Source organism: Abramis brama (genome assembly GCF_963993115.1).
Source record: "Abramis brama genome assembly, chromosome: 13".
Lineage (NCBI taxonomy): Eukaryota > Metazoa > Chordata > Actinopteri > Cypriniformes > Leuciscidae > Abramis > Abramis brama.
In genome coordinates, this window is record NC_139975.1 from 19,937,688 (window position 1) to 19,960,619 (window position 22,932).

The 22,932-nt window shown below is 39.0% G+C and overlaps 2 protein-coding genes across 2 annotated transcripts in view; one reads left to right on the plus strand and one right to left on the minus strand.

Annotated features, from left to right (window-relative positions):
* Window positions 1–371: 371 nt before the first annotated feature.
* Window positions 372–22,932, minus strand: part of mrpl11 (mitochondrial ribosomal protein L11) — a 34,961-nt gene continuing 12,400 nt past the window's right edge. The window contains exons 3-6 of the mRNA XM_084132942.1: window positions 9,301–9,396; window positions 2,524–2,617; window positions 1,885–2,044; window positions 372–583 (exon numbers count right to left, since the gene is read on the minus strand). Of these exons, the coding sequence (XP_083989068.1) occupies window positions 478–583; window positions 1,885–2,044; window positions 2,524–2,617; window positions 9,301–9,396 (456 nt within the window). The 3' untranslated portion in view covers window positions 372–477. The remainder of the gene's footprint in view (window positions 584–1,884; window positions 2,045–2,523; window positions 2,618–9,300; window positions 9,397–22,932) is intronic.
* Window positions 17,232–22,848, plus strand: tmem265 (transmembrane protein 265). The gene is made up of 2 exons (XM_084132937.1): window positions 17,232–17,802; window positions 21,446–22,848. The coding sequence occupies exon 2, from the start codon at window positions 21,447–21,449 to the stop codon at window positions 22,494–22,496; it is 1,050 nt and encodes a 349-aa protein (XP_083989063.1). The 5' UTR covers window positions 17,232–17,802; window position 21,446; the 3' UTR covers window positions 22,497–22,848.

The window sequence follows — 22,932 nt, forward strand, 5'->3', positions numbered from 1 at the left end:
AACTATAGCAAATGCATTGAGACAAACTTTTCTACCAATTTGGGTGCATACAATTGCTTAAAATAAGTATTAAACGTGTCCTGCTTTGACATTTGCATATCAACCCAAATTTTTTTTTTCGTTTTTTTTTTCACCGTGTTGCCAAAGGGTAATCTACTTCAGCACAGGTGTCAAAGACACAGCAGTTATAAAAAAAACCCTGAATTATTACCCAGAGATGGCTAAAAGAGATGGATGCGAGAGAAAGAGTAGGAGAAAGTGTCTCAGAGGCCTAAAAAAAGGTTGGAGGAGGCAGAGAAAAGAAAAGAGCTAGTGGGAGAGTCAACAACGAGAGATACTGAGAAAATAAAATAAAAATACACTTCAATATATTTGGATGTAAAACAGCAGCATTTTATTAGAAAAACACATCCGGAATAGTGGGACGAATCCGTGTGAATGGGGGTTTTGTAACGATAACTAGCACACAGCAGCTCTTCATTTCTTCTTTACTACCGCAGCCTCGGCAGCGGCTGCCTCCGCTTCTGCCTTCAGTCTCTCCGCACGCTCCCGGAGGAACTCCCCGTACTCCAGCGGTGACAGGCTGACAGAGGGATGACAGAGAAGACGGAGATGAGAGGCATATCAACAGATGCATTACACTAGAATTTCAAACATTTCTAGCGATCGAGCTTTGCTCCTCCTTCAAGTATAATGATGGGTCTGAGCATTTGCACCTAGGTGTCATGGCTCATTTATTAAAGAGCTTTGGTTTAAGAAAAAGACCAGACTCTGCTAACAGAACAGGCCGTCAAAATGTTGCCAGATTTCAACGGTGTAATGACATTTGACGTCGCAGAGGTTCTGGAAGGTGTCAAGCAAACACTTCTCAAATGAATAGTGTCAATAATTGAGCTAGCAGCATCCCTTACAATCTCTCAGTGTTATTAAAGCATTAATTATACATAACATGAATTTTATGATTCATTTTTAAAAGCCTGCAAATCAAGCTCAATTCTCAACCGTGAGAAATGGCATAAATGAGCACAAGAACTGAAGTCATTGGTGAGAGTGTGAAGTAAGAGTTGATTTATTCAGCCATTATTTATTCATTATTCATTATTTATTATCTCTTATTAAGGTCTTTACTAGGTGGTGGGATGTCTGAAATATTTATACAAGGAAAAGATGGATGTTTAAACCTCACAGTAGAGACCAGACATGAAGAAAACATTGCTTTGTATATAAATTATGCCTAAATATAAATGTCTTCATAAAACTAAAATTTTAATTATATTTTTTTAAGAGATACACTACCATTCAATAGTTTGGGTATTGGTGAGATTTGTCTCTTATGCTTAACAAGGCTGCAATTATTTGATCAAAATACAGTAAAGACAGTAATATTGTAAAATATTATAATTTTTTTAAATGTATACATGTTTTGTATTTTATTGTTTTAAAATGTAATTTATTCCTGTGATCAAAGCTGAATTTTCCATATCATCACTCCAGTCTTCAGTGTCACATGATCCTTTCTCAACATTTCTCATTATCATCAATGTTAAAAACAGTTGTGCTGCTTAATATTCTTGAGGAAACCGTAATAATAAAACAATTTGAAAGTCTGTCACTTTTGATCAATTTAATGCATAAATGATGAATAAAAGTATTAATTAAACAAAACAAAACATTACTGTCTCCAAACATTTGAATAGTAGTTTATATTTGTTTTAATGTCTTTGGTCATTACATAACGTCCACTTCTGCTATTCTCTAGCTTTGAAGACATTACTATTGTTATAAAATGTGGAAAATGGCAAGAGTGAGTTAGTGTATTGAAACATTTCACTGGTATTGTATGTTGTGAATAAAGTGGTTGAATGAAGTTTGAAGGACTCTCACTCATTGACGATTTTGATGCCGAGGGATCTGGCGGAACCGATGATGCTCTTGACAACGTTCTGCATGGAGGTGTCCTGCAGCTTAAAGCTGTCGTCCTGAGATTTGACCTGTGCAATCTCATATACGGCCCTCACAGTCACCATTCCAGCGATCTCATGCCCTGATAGATACGGGAAAGTGAAGGGACAAGGTGAAAGAGAGAGGTGATGAAACACAGCAGCACAGAAAGAGAAACCAGCAGGAGGTGTGGTTGGTCATGATTGAGCAAATCGGAAGTGGAGATGGAGTGAAGGCGAGAGGTAACAGAAAGAGGGGGAGGGAAAGAGCGGACGCATAAGAAAGAATAATTGAGGTGGAGTGGAATGTATGAAAATGAAGCAAATCCATAATTCTCCTTTTTTAAATGCCACCTTCACCACAGAGTTCCCCTTAGTAATTGCACGGCTCCCTACCAGTGCTGCTCATCATCAATATATCATCAGTCAAAAAATTCAATCTGAACCAAAACACCCCGCGGGGGGGGGGGTCTGTCTATTACTGAAACATAAGGCAGTGGCAAGATATACAAATAGACTGCTGAGAGATGGAAGGAAGGATGTATGGCCACAGCTGCCCTGCTCGTAATAGGGTTTCGCTTACCAGTCTTTCCGGCTCCTTTTTCAATGCCGGCGGCCTGTTTCAAGAAGTAAGATACAGTGGGCTGCCCAATTTTCAGGTCATACGTCCTGTCCGACTGAGGGAAAAAAAAAAAGAGGGGTAAGCTCAGCCCATTCAAAATGACCCAGGTTCAGGGTTCGAAATGAGGGGGGTCTGGGGGGGTCCCGGACCCTCCATAAGTCATTAGGGACCCCCCATAAGAATTTATTTTTGGATTTTGGGGGGTCCCCGACAAATATATTTTAACATTAAAAATGATTGTGAAAATTATAGGTCTTTAGTGACGTTTTATATTTATAACAGTAATTAATTTATTTCCTAGCGCGAGGCAGCAATCAGGGCAGCCATTAGCCGAGTGAGTTCCTATACAGCGTCACAGATTGTTGTTGTGGTGCTCCCGCAGACACGCACTGTAGCTGAACGCGGCAAAACGAAAGAGTGAAATCCTGAATGAAAATCCTGTAAGTGCTTCGATTATGTTTATATCTCCATAATTGCTTATAGTAAAATATTAGGAGTTCAAGTTCCTATATCAAAAGACTATGGAAGCTTGTTTCCACCACAGAGTGAAAAATGCGACTTTTTAATCTCACAATTCTGACTTTTTTTTCTCTCACAATTGCGAGTTTACATCTCACAATTCTGACTTTTTATCTCAGATATAAAGTCGCAATTGCATGTTATAAAGTCAGAATTGCGTGATATAAAGTCGTAATTGCGTGTTATAAAGTCAGAATTATGAGATATAAACTCGCAATTGCAATTGAGAACTTTTTTTCTCAGAATTGCATGTTAATATCTCGCAATTCTGACTTTATAATACGCAATTGGGAGATATAAAGTCAGAATTGCATGATATAAAGTCGCAATTGCGTGTTATAAAGTCAGAATTGTGAGATAAACTATTCTGAGGTAAAAAAATAAAATCCTTAGAAATGGACTTTATATCTCACAATTGTTAGTTTATATCTCACAATTCTGAGAAAAGATGTCAGAATTGCGAGATATAAACTCGCAATTATGTGTTATAAAGTCAGAATTGCGTGATATAAACTCGCAATTGCGAGAAATAAAAGTCAGAATTCTGACTTTATAAGACACAATTGCGACTTTATTTCACGCAATTCTGACTTTATATGACGCAATTGCAACTTTATTTCACGCAATTCTGACTTTATATCTCGCAATTCTGAGAAATAAAGTCAGAATTGCGAGATCTAAACTCGCAATTGTGAGATAAAAAGTCGCAATTATCTTTTAAAATGTTTTATTCTGTGGCAGAAACAAGCTTCCATAGCAGACCTAGCAGCTAGACTAGTTATTCAAAGCTAGCATAACAACCTACTTGTTCAGTCAGTGATTATGAAAGATAACCAGGACTTAATTCAAGTCTGTGAGTTGATTAAAGTGAATGTGATTTGAGCATGAATGAGTATATACATGAGAGCTTGGTAAGCTATCTAGGAAGCTCATATTATTTTTCTTAATTTATAATCCTGCATCATGGAGAGAAAAAGAGGAAAAATAACTTGTAACTTTGTTGCTCCAGAGTTTAGATTATAGCCACTTCTCCAGACACCACTACAATACTGGGCCTATAGCCCAAACCATGAAGAACAGCCCAAGACCATTATCCCACCTTCAACATTGGTCCATATAATTTTGCCTACAGTATAGTGTAGCAAGGTACTGTAGTCTTCAGAATTTTTAATAATTTAATAATTAAATTTTAGGGGACCCCCCAAGAGTCCTAAGTCATTTCGAACCCTGCCCAGGTTCATCAATTTCAGAGCGAGGTGAAAAAAAATAATAAAATATAAAGTATAAATAAAAAGTATAAATAAAATAAATCATTACTCCAGTGTCACATCATCCTTCAGAAATCATTCTTCTATGGTGATTTGATAACGTTTAAATAACAGTTGAAAACAGCTTTGCTGCTTAATATTTTTGTGGAAATCACAATAGATTTTTTTTCAGGATTGTTTGAGGAAAAGAAAGTTAAAAAGAACAGCAATTATTTGAAATAGAAATCTTTTCTAACATGAATATCTTTACTGTCACTATTTGATCAGTTTTATGTGATTTACTTAATAAAAGCAAAACAGTCAGTCCTATTGAGTTGTACATGCTGCAGATTATTTGCTTTGAATTTCCATTAAACTTTGCTTAAATTCCCTACCTTCACTCATGTCACTTAAATGACTTTTCCCCTTAATACAAAATGAATTATCAAAAATAAGTAGAATTTTAAATCAGACTTTTAAACAGACTTTATACGTACATAAAAATGTACATGCATATATGGAAGGAGATACAATAAAATTCACAGAGCAGGAAGAAAATAAGACAATATATAAAAATAAATTAAAATAAATAAAGGAACAATATGATAATGAATAAATTATCTGATCTGTGTAAATTATATAAATAAGGCAAATCAATCAATTTAATTGCCTGAGAAAAATCTGCTGGTTTCTACAACTAAAATGCATGGTGATCCCTGGCTGTCAAGTTCAGTGGCAAGTTTGTTTAGTACATCTTTGTTACATATACATTTTTCCCCGTAGTATCTTGCCTAAGGCACTAAGTGAACCAGGACTGCAACTGCTGATCCTTCAAAAAAAAAAAAAAAAAAAAAGTGTGCTCACTACATGTGCATACATTTAAAAATAATCCTTGATTTCCATCAAAAGACGAAAATATGAATTAAACCCATGTTGTTTGAATAGAATCCAAATGAAGTAAAATGTTAGTATCTGACATAATAAAATCACATAAAAACCACATAAGAACAATATGAATAAAATGAAAGCTTACAATATTTGAGAACACCCTTATCTACTGCAGTTATTCTGAAACATTATGTGTGTTGAGTTTTTGTTTTGACAATTATCTGTTGAGACTGCGGGAACAAAATGTTATGTTCGTTTTTTGGGTTTGTGGGCGTCAAGCTATCGGTCTCAGTCTCTCAGTCTCATCGCACATAGCGGGTGGTATCACAAACACTATTCTCTTCGAGTGCGAGAAGAGCTAAACTCCTATAGCATCCAATAGAGTCTCTGGAGCCTGACAGAATCTCATTGTCATCCATAGACTCTGACAGCCTCTCATAAACTCAAAGTCGAGTCGAGTGAAGCCAGGCGCATGCATCCACACCCTCCATTCCCCCGGCACACACCCTCGACTGTCAGGCCTGCCGAAACCAAAGCTTTAAGGCAGGGATTAGTCTGCATAGAGAGGCTCAAAAACAATGAGTGTGCAGCAGACAGCTTAATGGGACAACTGGGACTTCACAGGCAGTCTGATTTGGGGAGACAGCCTGGCTAAAATGCATTGCAGCCATCCGGCTCAAGCCTAAAGCAAGCATTGTGCTGCAAACTCGACCAGAATTTCCCCCACACCCCCTGCAGCTAAAGATCACGTAGCTCAGGCTAATCTTCAATCCCTGTCGAATGCTCATCGTTATAGTGAGAGGACGCTGGCTTTAGGGCCTAATCTGCCTGTAGGACTCGAATAATGAATCATAAAAATACATTTCCCTTTGTTTGGCAATGTTAAAGTTAAAGGGATGTCTTAAAGGGATTCACCCAATATATAAACATTCTGTCATCATTTACTCAACCTCATGTCTTTAGAAACCAGAATCTGACTTTTGATTGTGGAATACCAAAAGATGTTATTTGTAGTAGTATGTCCAAACTACTCTTTTCTATACAATGAAAGCTGTTGGCTTGCAATATAGCACACAATATTGACTCATCTTGATTTTTTTCTTCCTTTTTGCAGCTTGACAGACCTTGGTCATTATTTATTTACACTATATGAAAAAACAACAACCAAAAAAAAAAACAGATGAACTTATCAAAATGCCTCAAAAGAAGAAAGAGTCAAACACATTTGGAACCACATGAGGGTGAGTAAATTATGTCAATTTTCATTTTGGGGGGACCTGTTCCTTTAAGAGTTTCATAAATACTGCAAATAAAAAGAGTAAAAAGTTTTTTTTTTTTTTTTAACCATTTTTCTCTATGATTGACCCTTTTTTTAAAATTACTATTGTATTTCTTTATGTACATTTTCTATTTCTAGAGTCTAAGAGTTGGGTGAAGGCATCGAGAGAGAGAGAGAGAGAGAGAGAGAGAGAGAGAGAGAGAGAGAGAGAGAGAGAGAAACACACAAGCACAAACAGTGGTGTTTACTAAGGCAAACATTAATATTACTATTGCTCATAAACATGTTTGAAAACTTACAGTAAATGAAAATGGGAAATCTTGCCATAGCAACTAACTGAAAATAATAATAATAAAACTAATAAAAATTACAACAGCACATAAATTAAAACTGAAAATATGAAAAGGGTCATTCAAAATATTAATAAATGCTATAATAGAATATAAATAATACTAAAAAGGAGGAAAACTTTATGCATTTTGGCCATTCATTTACACAACAACAGTGTTTTGGGGGCCTGAAAATGCAAATTGTGCAATGCCATTATTGTCTCAGTGTAAACTACAAAAATGTGAATTTGTGAAAATGGTGATGTCATGTGCATATTAAGTGTTAAGTCATAGGTGCATAGTTTTTTTTACAAAGTGACATCAACTACCGGCCTGGCATGAATAATACAGCGCTTTTATGACTTTATGACTCAAAGATGCGACATTAGGGAAGATGACAGTAAAATTAAGAATTTATTACATTAAAAATGTCCAAAAACAACAAATCTAAATATCAGTAATCAATAATGTTGGTCAGTCGTGACTGCAAGTGAATGAGTGAATAACTGTGAGTGTTGTCAGAATGCATGGATGCGAAACAAAACAAATATTCTCACAACTGGAGCGCAGGTCTGGCTTAGGAGCGGCCCCGACTAACAACTGCACGTTGTTTAAATAAGGTGCCATGACGAGATTCAGGTGTGCTCAAGTCATGCCCCAGTCACCAATCAGACCTACAAAAACTAAAGAAAAACAAACAACCAGAACCGCAACAACAACCGGGTCATAACACGAGCAACCACCTAGCAATGTGCTAAAACTGCTGAGAGCACCTTAGCAACCACACCCCACACCCCACACCCCACACCCAATAGTTGTTAGGTTTAGGTATTAGGTAGGATTAAGGGATGTAGAATATGGTCATGCAGAATAATGCATTACTATGTGCTTTATAAGTACTAATAGACGGCCAATATCCTAGTAATATGCATGCTAATAAGCAACTACTTAATAGTAAGAATTAAGTGTTACCTTATTTATTTTTATTGCAAAAAAGATGAGAAACGATCATGTCAGCAAGTCAAATCACAGTGAGCTGTTGCATGTGTATTCAAAGAACGAATGATGAATGGCGTCAGCACTGAGGTGCACATTTTCCTCTCTCTCCCTCTGAAAATGTCTTGCAGCTGGTCCTGGAACGAGAGTTGATGTACCTGCAGAGGAGCGCCAACAACAAAGCCTGACAATTCCCACCCTCGGGCGAGCACAACTGACAGGACAACACAAAGGGATGAGCTAGATGAAGGTGACATTGTTGCCAAAGATATCTAGTTCTACTTTATGCAACAGAAGCCTTTAGATTCAAACTGTGGCAGAACTGGACCACGGACACTCACTTAATCATCTCAGAAAAAAAGATTATGTGTTTGGATTCTGACTGAGACAGCGCATTAGACATTAAAACACCCTAGATTGGGTGGCAGTGCCGGAGCATAATGTGGTCATATAATTTACTCACAATGTCTGCACCCCCGTCTGAACTGCCACAGCATCTCCCATTTCACTTTCACAAAGAGGGTTATTGAAACTGGGACTTCCAATTGAAAACCACACAAGAGCTTTTCAACAGTTCTTTAATGTAAAAGAGATAGAAACCTGTAATGAGAACTCATTTCACGCAGTCGTGCCACTTTAAAAGTTGTGATCAATGACCCCTCCATAATAAAAAGCCATTTCTCACAACCTTTATAATGGGCCTTTGCTCAAATGCCCCAGCAATCTGTCGCCGACTCGGCAAGCATTACTAACAGCCTTCAATCCATCTTTATTTAAGAGACTGGGAATATGAGGAGAAAGTGCTAGACCTCTCATTTTGTTACAGAGGATGGGTGAAAAATGGGAGAGAATAGATTAGAAGAGACAGAATGATTGTACGAGAGAAACAAAGACTAAAATATGTCAGGGAAAAAAAAAAGCTGCTAATGCACACAAGTGAGGGATCCATCAGACGGCCCTATTTCTCCAAGAAACTTTGAGTTGGAGTACATTTACGGTCTTTGACTTCAATGATGGAAAGTGTGTCCTTGACAAAACATCATAATAAACGTGCTGAAGCTCCCGGTGAAGGTGAGTGGGGAGATAAACCCAGGCCAGACGAACATTGCATACGCCGCATCAGTGACTATTCCTCGTTTTCGAGTCACGCTCAGATTGGGAAAGCTCTGTTCATCTGTTTAATCCACTTCGCTCAATACCTTCATTTGATCATAATGTCAGTAGAAGGCCTAATCCGCACTTTGGCATTCGAGGAGCATCTAATGCTGTTTGCTAATGCGACTGAGATGCGAATGTAAACGAGCACCCCCGGGGACTCATAAACTGAGAAAACAAGCGGCAAAACAAACAAGAGCAAGATAGATTGAAAGCAATAAGGTGTATTATGAGGCCCCCAAGACGTCACTTCTGTGACTGATTGGTAAAGTGGTGTTGACATTGAGAAAACGACAACAGTATTCCTAATTAGTGGTTACATTACCTTCACATTGATCTTGATGGGAAGAGGGATGCCTTCTTTGAGGTCTTTGGTTTTCTCATTGAAGTCTTTGCAGAAGGCCCCTATGGGAATCCCTTTCTGGAAAAGAAGGCATAGGAAAAACATTCAGAAAGGTTTAGACCGACACGCATTTTAGCCTGTTATTCATCGTGGCAGTCTTTTGATGAATACCAATATCCATTTAGAGTGGCTGCATGGTGTCAATCATTCGATAACTCATTGGTGCACTGTGAATGCCTCGGCATGCTTGGATGCCTGCGTGAGTGAGTGAGTGAGAAAGTGAACGAGAGAGGCTGGTGGAAGCCTATTTACCCAAGGGTGTGAGTATATGTGTGTGTGTGTATGTGTATAATGTCAGAGTATGGCAGTCATCATGCCTCTGAGACTCCAGATAAATTAGATTCTCTTTCCTGGCCCTTGCCAGGCAGAAAGCTAAATGTATAGCTGACATTAAGTCAACACTGGCCGCCATTTCTCCTGAGCAGCTTCACCAGAGCATGAGTGTTTTCTGTGGGTTGACTGCAGAGGCAGCTGCTAATCTGTAATCTTATTACAGTTGTGAAAGTTTTCCTTGCACTTGAACTTTTCAAAGGATCCACAGTGACTGGCACACTTGTTTCATCTTGAAGTAGATGTTACAGAGCTTTATTTAACAGTCGGACTCTGATCTATTAGGAAAGGGCTGCTATTGCAGTTAGCAGTCTGGTTACAACTAGGCACAGAACCCATGGATCACCCTCAGTTCATCCACTGACCGTTTGATGCATATTGCCCTAAAAATGCCAAGAACTGGTAAGTTAGTGGCATCAGTTCTTTTGTTTGAAGCACCTACTACCAAGTAAAAAAAATATATATATCCATGAGCAGAATTGTATTATTGGTTGTTTCAGATGTCTGTGAAAAAAAATATTTTTGGATAGACATAAATTCTGTCATATTAACATTAACTACACCATTCCAGTGTTTGTGGTTAAGATTTTTTTGTTGTTGTTTTTTTTGTTATGTCTCTTATGCTCTCCATTGCTGCATTTATTTGATTTATTCAAAAATATAGAAGAAAAAAAATAACAGTGAAACATTTCAATTTAAAATAACTGGTTTTGTTTTAATATATTTTCAAATGTAATTTATTCCTGTGATCAAAGCTGGGTTTTCAGCATCATTACTTCAGTCCTGAAACCATTCTAATATGCTGATTTGCCGCTCAAGAATAATTTGTTAGCATCACTGCTGGATGATAATTTTGTGGTGACAAATTTTTGTGGTGACCTTTTCTTTTAGGATTCTTTGATGAATAGAAAGTAAATTGAAATCTTTTGTAACTTTATAAATGCCTTTACTGTCACTTTTGATCAGTTTAATGCGTGTTTGCTAAATAAACTTACTGACCTCAAACTTTTGAACGGTGCTGTATTTCACACATTTTCCTGTATTTTTACAGTCTTCTACTAGGGTATCAACCAGGGCTGTGTGGCATTCAGAATTAAAATGAATTGAAATTCAAATAAATTCATATAACTGGAATTTTTAACTTAGAAAAGTGTGTATAAATAGATAAAGTAAAATGGAATTCTGAATTTTGCACAACCATGGCAATTATTTCAGAAAAAAAAACTGCCTCAAACAACATGTTAAAAGAAAATTATTTGAGTTTGGTGACGTTAAATGTCAGTCAGACCTTTCCTGTTTAAGTAGGTGGTTCTTGGCCAAAATGAGCTGCAAAACATAACAGACTTTTTGCCAAAGTCGAAGTTACCTCCCATATGTGATATACGGGCCAAGATAAACAGCACTTTTTGCCATATATTTGCAAAGAACTTCCTTTAGTTGCCATTGGTGTTTGATTCTAACTTATAAATACTGATGCAATCTTTTCAGATTAGTTAAAGCAAACACTGCCATGCGACAACAGCAAATATTTCCCCACCACTTCCAGAGGTATTACTGTTCAGCAATTTCAATTTTAACACGAATAAAATGAAAAACAAAAGCCCTGGATGGCAGGCAGCCTATCTCCCTCCTGACTTGCTTATTAATAGTAATCCCATGTCAACCCCACTAGCATCTCCTCAAGCCCCCCCAACTTCAGCGAGAACAACACATCTAAGTAAACAAGAAAGGCAGTGGGTGACTCCTAATTAAATATGGATTAATATTAAACCGAGGTTGTAAGGAGAGCCTCAAAAACCCTTGGGTGAACACACAGATTCCACGCCGCTTCCACTCTGGTTTTTGCACCCGCTGCTTTATAACACTTTAAAGTGGTTGTTTTTTTGTCTGAAAAGGAGTTCAAACAAGCAGAGACATGCAGAGGATAGCAGACAGATCTGAGAGGAAGAGGTCCGACGATGGAGGGGGGGGGAAGCAGGCAGGCAACAAGGATGAAATGTGATGGAAGTGTACTGACAGTGTACTGATCAGACACACAAGACATTCAAACTGTGCCAAACAAAGACGGTACAATGGAAGAAATCGTAGCAATTGAGTTTTACGTAACGCTTTTAATATCATAAGTGAGGCCATTATAAAAATGGAAATCTGTTGTTGGTTGAAAGGACAAGGCTCGAAGATGAAGATTGCTCTGGCAATCTTTACGGAATAAAGCTCCGGATGACCAAGACGCTTTGCGTTTAATGGCAGATACATTCACTTTCAAGTGCTGGCCAAACTGCCAGTATAGCTCTCTAAAACCCAAGATCTAATCATCCAGAAGTGAAGCGGTCCAATTAAACCTCCTCTTTCTTCAATAGTGTCTGATAAAAGCAGGACTGCGAAGAACAAAATGGCTGCAGTACATCACCATGATGGAGGCGTGCTACCAACCTTGGACACTGCACTATATTATACCAGATGAATATTAAAAGTGTTTATCATATCAATATTCTCTAAAGCAGCCATTCACAGTGAAGGTCCCGACGGAAGACAAATCCTGCCTGAATTGTGTTAGAAGGGAACTCTAAAAGACTGAATAACTTAACCAGACTAAAACCCCCACATGTTGTGCATGGTATCTGCATCCGGACTGTATTTGTGATTCACAAAACATCTCCTTTTTCCATTCTTTTCATCAGTTATCCCACTTTGCATTCGCTTCATTATTATAACGTAAGCTTTCAGCTTCAGCAATTCTTTTTAACGAGATGGCCGCTGACATGGATGAATGACAAAAAGAGTGAGAACAGACTGGGAAAGTAACCGTTGTTTCAGATAGCTGCAAGTAACAGCTTGAAGGGCCACATATAAGTGATTCTAATAATACTGCACACATGATGTGTGTATATTTCTAGTGCAGGACAGAGAAGAACAGTGTTATGTTCAAGTCATGTCCCCTATGAGAACAATAATGAAGATCAATACTAACATTCAGAAGGTCCATTTGACAAAAGCGGGTGAAAGGCTTCAGAGCGCTGATGTATGGAGAAGCCATAGGGGACCGGCATGAATAAAGAATGTATGTGTGAGGGCTGTGAGCTCATTCCATTAAAAAAAAAAAAAAAAAAAAACCCAAAAGGAAAATAAGCACAGTGGTGGGTTCAAGTCGTTCAATCACTTTACAGCAAAGCCTCTGAGGAGAAGGCATTAGAGGACAGTGTGACTTCCAACTAAATGAAAACCTGTGTAATTAAATGCATGAATAAGAAATTAAGCAAATTAAAATTGTTAACACTTCATATAAGGAACAGAACACTGTATGGGTCAGTTAAGAGGATAGAAGCTGTTGGACAAAATACCTAATCAGTGATGAGGACTAATATATAAAAAATAAATTACAACAAAATGAGGCACTTAATAGAGCGCCAATGTTTAATTGTGTCATAATTTATTCTTTATTCGCCCCATGTCATTCTAAAAGTCATTGTGTGACTTTGGTGAAATCTGTAAAACACCTAATAAGATTTCCATTTTTTTTTCATAGCATTAAAAGGAGCTGAAGGTTTCAAGCTTCAAAAAAATCACATAAAAGTATAATTAAAGCAGTGTTTTTTATTTATTATTTATACCTACTGCCGTTATAGTATTCATTGATATTTTGAATAAGATATTTTCAGTTTATTCATTTTAAAAATATATATATTTTCATTTGGCTTTACAATTATCTCAATTTTAATTTTAGTAAATTTAGTACTTCAACTTATTTTATTTCAGTTAATTGCCAAAGAAACATTTCTAATTTTCATTTAAGTTTTTTTAAGCTTACGTTGTTCATATTTATTTGCCTAGTTTCATAGACAAGGCTTAATCCTAGTCCTGAACTAAAATGCATGTTTGAGCCGTTTTAACTCTTAAAATATCTCAGTGCCATTCCAATCCTGGGTTAATCTTAGCCCTGTCAGTGAAACCAGGCCATATTTTATTGTATTTAAGCTTTTAAACTTATATAAAATTTTTTAATAGTTTATTTTTAGTTCACAATAACAAAACTGCATTAAAGTGTCTGTACGACTTGTGCATTATATTCTATGTCTCATGCATCTTCCGATAATTGAACTCAGAATTTCTCCTTTTGTGTTCGATAAAAGAAAGTCATACAGGTTCAGATTCAGAACAACATGATCGTGCGCAGATGATGACAGAATGATGAATTAATTATTATTATAGGTTGGACTGTCCTTCTACATTACAGACAATACAAAACAAAAGGAAAGAGTAAAATGGAGGAAGAGCGAGATGAAGAATTAAAGCGAGCGAGAGAGCGTAACAACAGTTTCTTTCAGAGGGCTCTTTCAGTGTAAAATTTAGAGGACACGGCACCGCATGTTCCTTCCTTGTGTGAACTGATATGTAACGGTGAGTGAAACAGAAGTGCAAAAAAGGTTGTGTGTACACAAGCATGACAGGGGACGTGGCCTCAGGGCAGCAGGCAGGATTAATTGCCCCTGGCACCCAAGGACGAGCAATTCATTGCCCACGCCAGCGTCCTGAAGGATGGGGGTGAGGTGGGAGGTGTAGACGAGGGGTTAATTAAACTCTGCAGTGTGAGACACTCTAATTAATTACTCCAGTTCCCCTTCCCTAATTCAATGTGCTGTACTCTTCCCATTTTATTACGTTCTTCCCCATAAGGGCGTCATACAGCTGATTAGCCTCATACCCTCCAACCGTTTTGGCCCGTCTGGTAGTTGGAGACTTCAGAAGAGGAATGGACAAGGCCTAGTACAGGGAAGGGTCCTGTTTTTGGTGCACAGAGAATTATTAGCCATTTGCTTGAGCCATGAGCGATCACAGAATGTTTGCATCAGACATAACGCTAACATAAAAGTTTGTCAGAATGGCTAATGGCTTTATCTTTGATCATCCCAAACTCCCCTGTAACTTCACTCTCTTTTTAAGTATCAAACACATCACTCTCTTTTTAAGCATATGCAGTGATGATTAATGGGTTCAAAGCGAAGGCTACAGGGCGAGACGTGCTACTGGGGACACATTATTTTCGGGCCAATTTTACAGCCAATATTGATAGCTATACCTACTTCAGTTGGAAGCAAAAGTAACATGTTGCGCCTCTAAATGAGTGTGCAGCCCCGCTGGTGAACCGCTCCGTCCTTGAATATGGCGGATTGTTGACTTGACATCATTATTAATGCAGAACAAATTTATTTACAGATAATAAAATGCAGGGTGAAGGTCTGAGACACAGCATGAGGCTATGTGGCAGAGAAAAAGTTAAAAAGGACAATAAATGCTTTGAGGCAGCCGCATCTGTGCCATCGTCCAAAATCTGATGGAAATCAGCGAGTGTGAAAAGATTTCATTAAACGTATGTTATTAAAAGGAAATAGCTCAATTCCTCAGACCCACTCTTCAGAGAATTACATCGCATCAGAGGATGTCTTATCTTATCAGAGCTCTGCAACATCCCAGTCAGTTAATAAGGAAGACTCATAATTAACCGATTATCATTATCAGCTCGCCAGGGTTTGTTTTAATAGTAAGATTTATAGCTATTTTAAATTCCAGACATAAAAGCAGGAAGTTAAGGTGCGGATTTATGATCAAAAACAGCACTGAGCTGTGCGCTCACTGCGAGAATCTTCCAGTCGGTAAGACAGATTGTTTTGCTGTGGCTGGAGCATGTGTGGTGTCAGCTAAGTGCTCTAATGCGCAGCAGATGGATGCAGCGAGGAATGTCTTGGGACAAGCTTCTGCCAGTACACACCTGGGGCACCAATCAGGCCTGCAACATTTCCAAAAGGCATTTTTTTGAAGTCTTTACCAACTTTATGGGGGCGAAAGTGTTGACTGTGCACTGCTGGACTTTTGTTGTCTCGTTTTCTCCGCCTCTCTCACTCCCTCCTTACTGAAATCTAGCCAGATCAGAGTGACCTTCAACCACTTCAGCCCCACGGGGACTGAAAGGGAAAGAGCGAGTGAGAGAGGAGGCGATAGAGATGGAGAGATAGAATGGAGTTGTGGGTGGAGCTAACAAAGGCAAAAAAAATATTGAAGGCAAGGAATGGAAAATGTCTGGAAACCAGTGGTGCGTATAGCAGACTGTGACAAGAAAGATGACTTTGCCTTCAATGCCTTTCTTTCCCATCTGGCTGATTAAAACTCCAAGATGACCCCTCACCATGAATATATGAGGTGCACATTGTGAAGAAAAGATACAACCTTTGATTTCAATAAAGAGAGTGGAAACTGTCCAGTCAGAGAAATTTAACAGATAATGAGATTCAGCTCAATCTCCAGTCATACTGGTGCTCTGATCATGCAAGAGCAGATACCTCAAACTTATTAAGTTTCCCCCTTATTCTACATAATTAAAATAGACTGATGTGTATTTTTTCCAATGGAGTCAGTGCATGTCAAATCAGATGCTGTAATAGCAAACATTATGTTCACAGCTTGTTTCATTTTTTTAACTTTTCATATTTTTTTCAGCCCCCCTTAAGTATTCATTATTTCTAAAAAATGTCTTATTTAGGAAGCTTATGTTTAGGGTGTGATATGTCAAGAATTATGATTGTTTGGCTCACAGGAATTGGCAGACAGATACATCGAAAAACTTGTTCCATTCAGGACCAAACAGATCAGCGTCTCTTGGGGGAACAAATACTTTCATAATTGGCCCCTAAAGTTGCAAAAAAGTTAAAACATTTCAAGGCGTGGGTGGTATTTGGGACCTAATTGCACCCATAAAGACACCCAGGATACTGATGAAATTATATATTTTTTTTATCTTAAAACGTAAGTATTGATTCCCTATGGGAGAAATGTGAATATCTCAGGGAGGTACAGTACAACATTTGCTCATTTTAAAGGGACTCAACTGACAATGCTAACTAGCATGGGAGAATATATGTCATTATGTGACCAAAAAATAAATCAGCTTTTATTTATTAAATCAGCTTTTACGCTGACAAAAATGTAGGCTACATAAATTTATTTAGTTTTTTTTTTTTTTTTTTTTACATTTTTCAAATGTATGCCTATTCATCCTTCAAAAAACGTAAGATTAAAAAAAATACTGAGTGCACCTTTAAAGATCTATGCTTACAATACAAAGACTGCAGCTCATTTGCAATCTATGCAATGCATGAACACAGTCACCAGTCTTCAGTCAGGCATTTACCCAGGGGACTGTCCTTGCAATTAGTTATTCTAGATTTGTTTTTTCAAGTATTTGTTAAATGACAATAACCAATCTGATAGCACCTTCTAGTTCATCTCACACCACACAATCATTCGTCACTAACAGCAGGGACATCGGGGGTGTTGTTTTCTCCTCCAGGCAAGAACAATGTAATTATCATAGCAATGATTGCACTAGCAGCAGTAATTAGCAGCACGGACCCATCCGGATGTTGACTCGCAATAGGCACGAGGCCATTCAAATATCCCCGCCTGCTATCTGAAGTGAAATCCAAGAGGTTCAGAGAGAAGCAACTAAGCGTTAGAGTTGGAGAGCGATCGGAGGGAGGGGTGCAAGTGCACGTAAGCTGCCTACAAATGACACACTGCAATCATAAACTGTCTCGCGACGCGTTCGTTCGTTAGTGAAGTATGAAGGCGACGTCGAGGTACTCGGAAAAACGGCTTCAGTTACAGAGTCAGCAGTTATAACGCACTTCTGACCGACTTCTACTGCTCAGCCCGCAAAAAGCTTCATCGCAGCCGCCTGAGAGTCTGTATGGACCGGGAAGGAGCCTGCTCGAGTCGAGATAACGGAATAAACCACATGCCGATTATATAAGGGTTTTGCGACAAAGAAAGTCAGTAGGCAGAAAGGCTTGCTTTCCTCATCACTTCGCCCGAATAAACTACACGTCGGGGCTTATGTTATGGACAATGTAGCCTTTGAGCGTGACGTGGTTGACATCTCTGGATTATTTTCCACGTTCAGTTTTGTTAAGAAGCAGTACAGTGTCATTACTGGACGAACAGCGCGATTTCGGACACTGGATTCAGATGATATCGCCTTGATGCCTGCAGGTTTGCGCTGGTCATTAGATTGAGACTGCTGTGAAGTCTTCATGCTGTGGGGTAAATACACTCTCTACTTCATCCATTCCTGCTTACATGAAGTTGAGCTGTCTTGCAACTTGATATTCAATTATTCATGCAGCCTTCAAGTCCAAAAAGTTCATAATATTTTAGATTTCGCCGCTGACCGAGCTCACTGGTGAGACTGACACCTTGCCAATTCGGATGTGTATCCTAATGCAATGACACCTGTCGCAATATGGTGATATATTGAAGTGGCACAGGTCTGATGATCACACGTGTACTGCAGCAGCAGCAGCTCGACACTTACAAGCATCAAGACAGATGATGCCATTTATTTCGCTAACACTGATAGTGAGAGCCACTGTGGTGATATTCTCTGTGTGGGAATGATTCAATGGCACATTACCGACGAACATTTTCAGTCGTTTACTCGTAAATGAGGGCATTGTGGCATGAGTCCAGCAGAGAGCATCTCCAAGAATGAGAGGTAGACGCGATTATGGGCACTTGCACACAGCAATTAAACATTTACAATATTCATCACACTATATTTAACCTAGACCATTAATAATGACCATCACTTTAGAGTGTTAATTATGAGAAGCTTTTACATTTCTCCTCACATTGTCGTACATTACTTCATTACATTAGCCTACTTATTATCCTCTATAAAACATTACAGACATAGTTCAAAATTCTGTCATTATTTATTCACCCTATATCATTCCCTTGGCGTCCATAGAACATAAAAGATATTTTGAGAAACGTCTGTTCTTTTAAAACTGTTTGCTTACTATTATTTACTATTATTATTTTTTGGTGACATCACTTTAAACTGAGATTCAAATAATTACATTTGAAAATATTAATGATCGATAGTTTTTTTAAATTAAGTTTACAATAACAAATATGGAGAAATTATTCTGTCGTTTTATTTCTGCTTTTAGACAATTCCATGACCATTCGATTACAACATTAAAACAATATAATATTAAATATTATCAATTGACCAATATTGCTTTTTAACAAAAAAAGAAAAAGAAAATCGTTATAAGACGCAATAATTTAGTGTCTGTACATTGCTCATCTTTTGTTGACGTAGCCTATGAAAGCACAGATCAAAGCACACATTTGTACAAAGCAAAACTGCATGAAATTATTCACTGTAACCTGCGGCCTTAAGCAATTACTTATAGTTAAGGATGCATTGGCTGTCAGTAGTCTACTGAAGTCTAGTCTTTATTGATGTGCTTGAAAACAACAAAAAACCCCAAAAAAAAAACCAGTATCATCCAAGTGACTTGATAACCTGATGAATTATGTGCTGACAGTGGAGTCAAAAGATAAGCTCTGCACCTGCAGGCAAGCCTTCTGGGTTTCAATTCCTTTTTTGTCCAAAAATAACTCTTCTATCATTTTTCTGATTGAAAAAGAAAGATGTGTCCTGTGCTGAAGCATTTTTCTTCAGGAGCATGTGGCTTCTCCTAAATTCAACACTCAGTCTGAGATTATTGGATTCAATTGAATACCAAAGCAGAAAATCAGTAACAGAGATACAAAATAAGATCTTGCAGTCAAAATCAGATATTAGTGACGCACACTCCATTTTCATTCCACAGAGCTCACAGAAGATTAATCATTCTAGGTCATTTACCAACATACTCCCTTCATTTCCTCACACTTAATGCATTTAATTTCTACAGTTCCCAAGCTATGAATATATTTCCATTCACATTCTCATCAACACAACATCTCCTTTTTTCCCAGAGCAGGTCGCCTGTGCTTTTTGTGTTATACTCGTCACTCTTTCCTTCTTCATTTCCCTCAGCTTATTTATGAACCATTACCATCTTGCCATAACACTTTATTAGGTCTGTAAAAAGCCAAGGGAATGAATCACTATCTTGCTCTCTCGGTTTCTCTCTCACCCCATTCAATTTCCATTTCACCTCACGATTTAACACTTTTCCCCCATGTATCCACATGTATACCTAATGGGTCTTTAAAAGTTGCATGAGTTGTGATGGGATAGTTCACCCAAAACATTTCTGTCATAATTTACTCTCCCTCTTGCCATTCCAAACCATTTTTGTGTAAACTATTATTTTATGTAGTTATAACATTTAAGAAAAATCCAATAAAATAAAATGTTGAAACTGTATTCCATAACCCTGTTGACACCCTGTATGTCCTCAACAGTAATGACTTTCTTATTTAAAAAAAAAAGTAATCTATCTGAGGTGTTGACACTCTACACCAGGGATAGGCAACTCCGGTCCTGGAGGGCCACTGTCCTGCAGAGTTTAGCTTCAGCCCTCATAAAAACTCACCTGCCTGTATCTATCTAGTAATCCTGAAAACACTGATTGCCTTGTTCAGGTGTGTTTAATTAGGGTTGGAGCTAAACTCTGCAGGACAGTGGCCCTCCAGGACCGGAGTTGCCTATCCCTGCTCTACACCAAACACAAATGGTTAATAGATGGCTATAGTGCATCGGACATAGAGTTCATTCGGCTGAGAAGGCCTGCATTCGATTTCACCATAAAGCCCACAATCATTTCTCTACATGAATCAATACCCCAGTTTTACACTGTCTGTTGCTGAAATATGGCTTGAGGAAACATGAATAAAATCAACATCAGTATGCAGTGTTATGACAACACCTTTCAGACAGTATTAAGATTGAGTGTCGCCATTTTGCAGGTGGCCAATGCACTTGAAAGGCCAAAGAAAACGAGGCAGAGAATCAGACTTGATCATGTCATGCTTACTGAAACCAAAAACCATTAAATACCGTAATATGTGAAAAAACCAGCATGTAAAGCAAGCCACGAGGAAAAGAGGCTTTGAAAGTGTGCCTTGGTTCCCTTCAATATAATTAATTAATAAGGGAACAAGAGTTGACATGAATGCTATACTACGCATAACAGACACTTCCAAAGACGAAAGGACTTAAAGTTTCATGAGTTAAGAAATCAGATTTAAAAAGATAAAAAAAAAATAAAAAAAAGAGAGATTCTGGCATATTCTATTATATTCGAGGCGTCAATTGGGAAAAATACATTAGATTGAAAGCAGAAAGATGTGCTTGTTTTGGAAGTAATGAAAAAAGACCCTGGCCACCATAAAGCCCTGTCTCAAACAAGCAATTCAGCACTGCCACAAACCTCATCTTACTAATCCTGTCAATGTCACCAGCTTTGTTTGTCAACTAAACAAGCCTTTGAAATGCCATGAATCGTAAAATCTCCAAGGATTGCAAACTACATTTAGCAAGAAATACCTTCGGTACAGACATTCAACTACTTTCGAAATTGAAGTTAAAAACTATCCTATTTTAAAGGTTGCCAAACAATGAAGAGGTATCAAGGGAGAGTATGAATAGTCTATTGTTGACCTGCACATTGTAGAAAATGATGCAATTTGCTTAGTCCATAAAAATGGACTGTTCTGCCTTAAAGTATTACGAACATGTACATCAAAGGCTTTGAAGATTTATGGCTAATTCACTCAGAAAGTGCACATTTCTCTGTATATTCCGGTCTTGTAATAGCACATAATCATGCAGCTCGTGTCCTTATCAGGAAATGAAGGATGTAACCTCTTAAACCATCCTCATCTCTTTCCTTAATGAGCCATCAGAGTCTGACTATGTCCTTGTTTCTCCTTCTACTTCAAGCATGTTGCCCTCGCCCCAGGTGTGCGTGTCTACTCTGGTGACAGTGAGCACGATGGCCGTGGTCGACCTCTACCTGCTGGAGCAGAGCATGCTGGGACCTCGAAGCGGAGCCCGTCCTGCGATATGGCCTTGTGTTGCCGTCGCACTCGGTGACCTGTGTTTCCTGCTGGCGCTCCGCTTTGTTTCTGCCGGTGTGGTTTCAGAGGCTCGCTCTCCCCGTCGGGGCTTCGCCAATGCTCTCTGGTTCCTTTTCCTCTCGCTGCTGCAGCTGAAGCTTTTCTTTGTGTGTCAGAATTACAGACAGGAGAGACGACCCCCGGATCCTCTCGCCCGCAAGACTCTGACTCTTTTACTTTCGGTGTGCCTGCCCTCGCTTTTCCTCATCCTGACAGGAGCCGATTACATGACTCCCCTCCGTAGGAAGCAGGAGGTGCGCAGCCGGCTTCTGTGGGTGGTGGTCGACTTGCTTGATGTGTTGGATCTGCAAGCTGGGCTATGGGAGGTGCAGGGTAGCGTAGGAGTTCCTCTTTGGGTTGAGGGTATAGTGTTCTTTTACTGTTACGTGCTGTTGCTGTTACTGCCATGCGTGTCGCTCACAGAGCTGGGTGCCACTGCGCTGCCTGGGCTGCAGGCAGCACGAAAGGAGGCCATCTATCCGTGGCTCAGTCTGGTGACCATTAATGTGTTCACGCTCGTGCCCAGAGGGGTCGGGATGCTGTGGTACAGGGACCCACGGGTGTCCACGGTGTTCCTGGGGAAAAACCTGCTGGCTCTTGCAGTAAAGCTGAGCTCCGCCTGGGAGAGGCACAGAAAGGGCAGCAGAGGGATGCAGGGGACAGGAGCCGCCACAGGAACTACTGAAAACCAGACTCGAGGTGCGGCCTCGGAACAAACCACGGAGCAGGAGCAAGAGTGCACATCTCCAGTGCCGTCCTCCACGCGCTACCACACGATTTCACGCACTCACGGACACAGCCACTCGCTCTCTCACGTCAGCCTGGACCCCACCGAGACCTCTCTGGGACCGGCTTACATTTCCCACGAGCTCTAGAGGTCACGGAAAAGCCCTGAATCTGTCAGCAACTGGAATTTGTGGGCACATAACCAACCAACTGTCTCTGTGCTTTCCACAAGATTAGCAGAGATAACTTATCGTATTAGCACACTTTGTAGTCTGAACAACTGATGATTTGTAAAGCCAAACACGAGTAGCCTACTGTGGTGTGAAGCTCCCAGACAAAATGATAATGAAGCTGGAGCTGTTTTAATTAAGTGCCTTCTTTAAAGAGCTACAATTAATATTGTTACTCTTGTTTATTTTTCATCAAGGACTTGAATTAAACCATGTACTGTGAAGCATGACCACTGTTAATATTCCACTCTGTAATAAAAATGTTTAATATACACCTGCCTCTACCATTCAGATGCAGCTAGACCTATAATCTGTTGGTCTGACATGCGAGACAGAAGCAGCGCCACAGTAAATT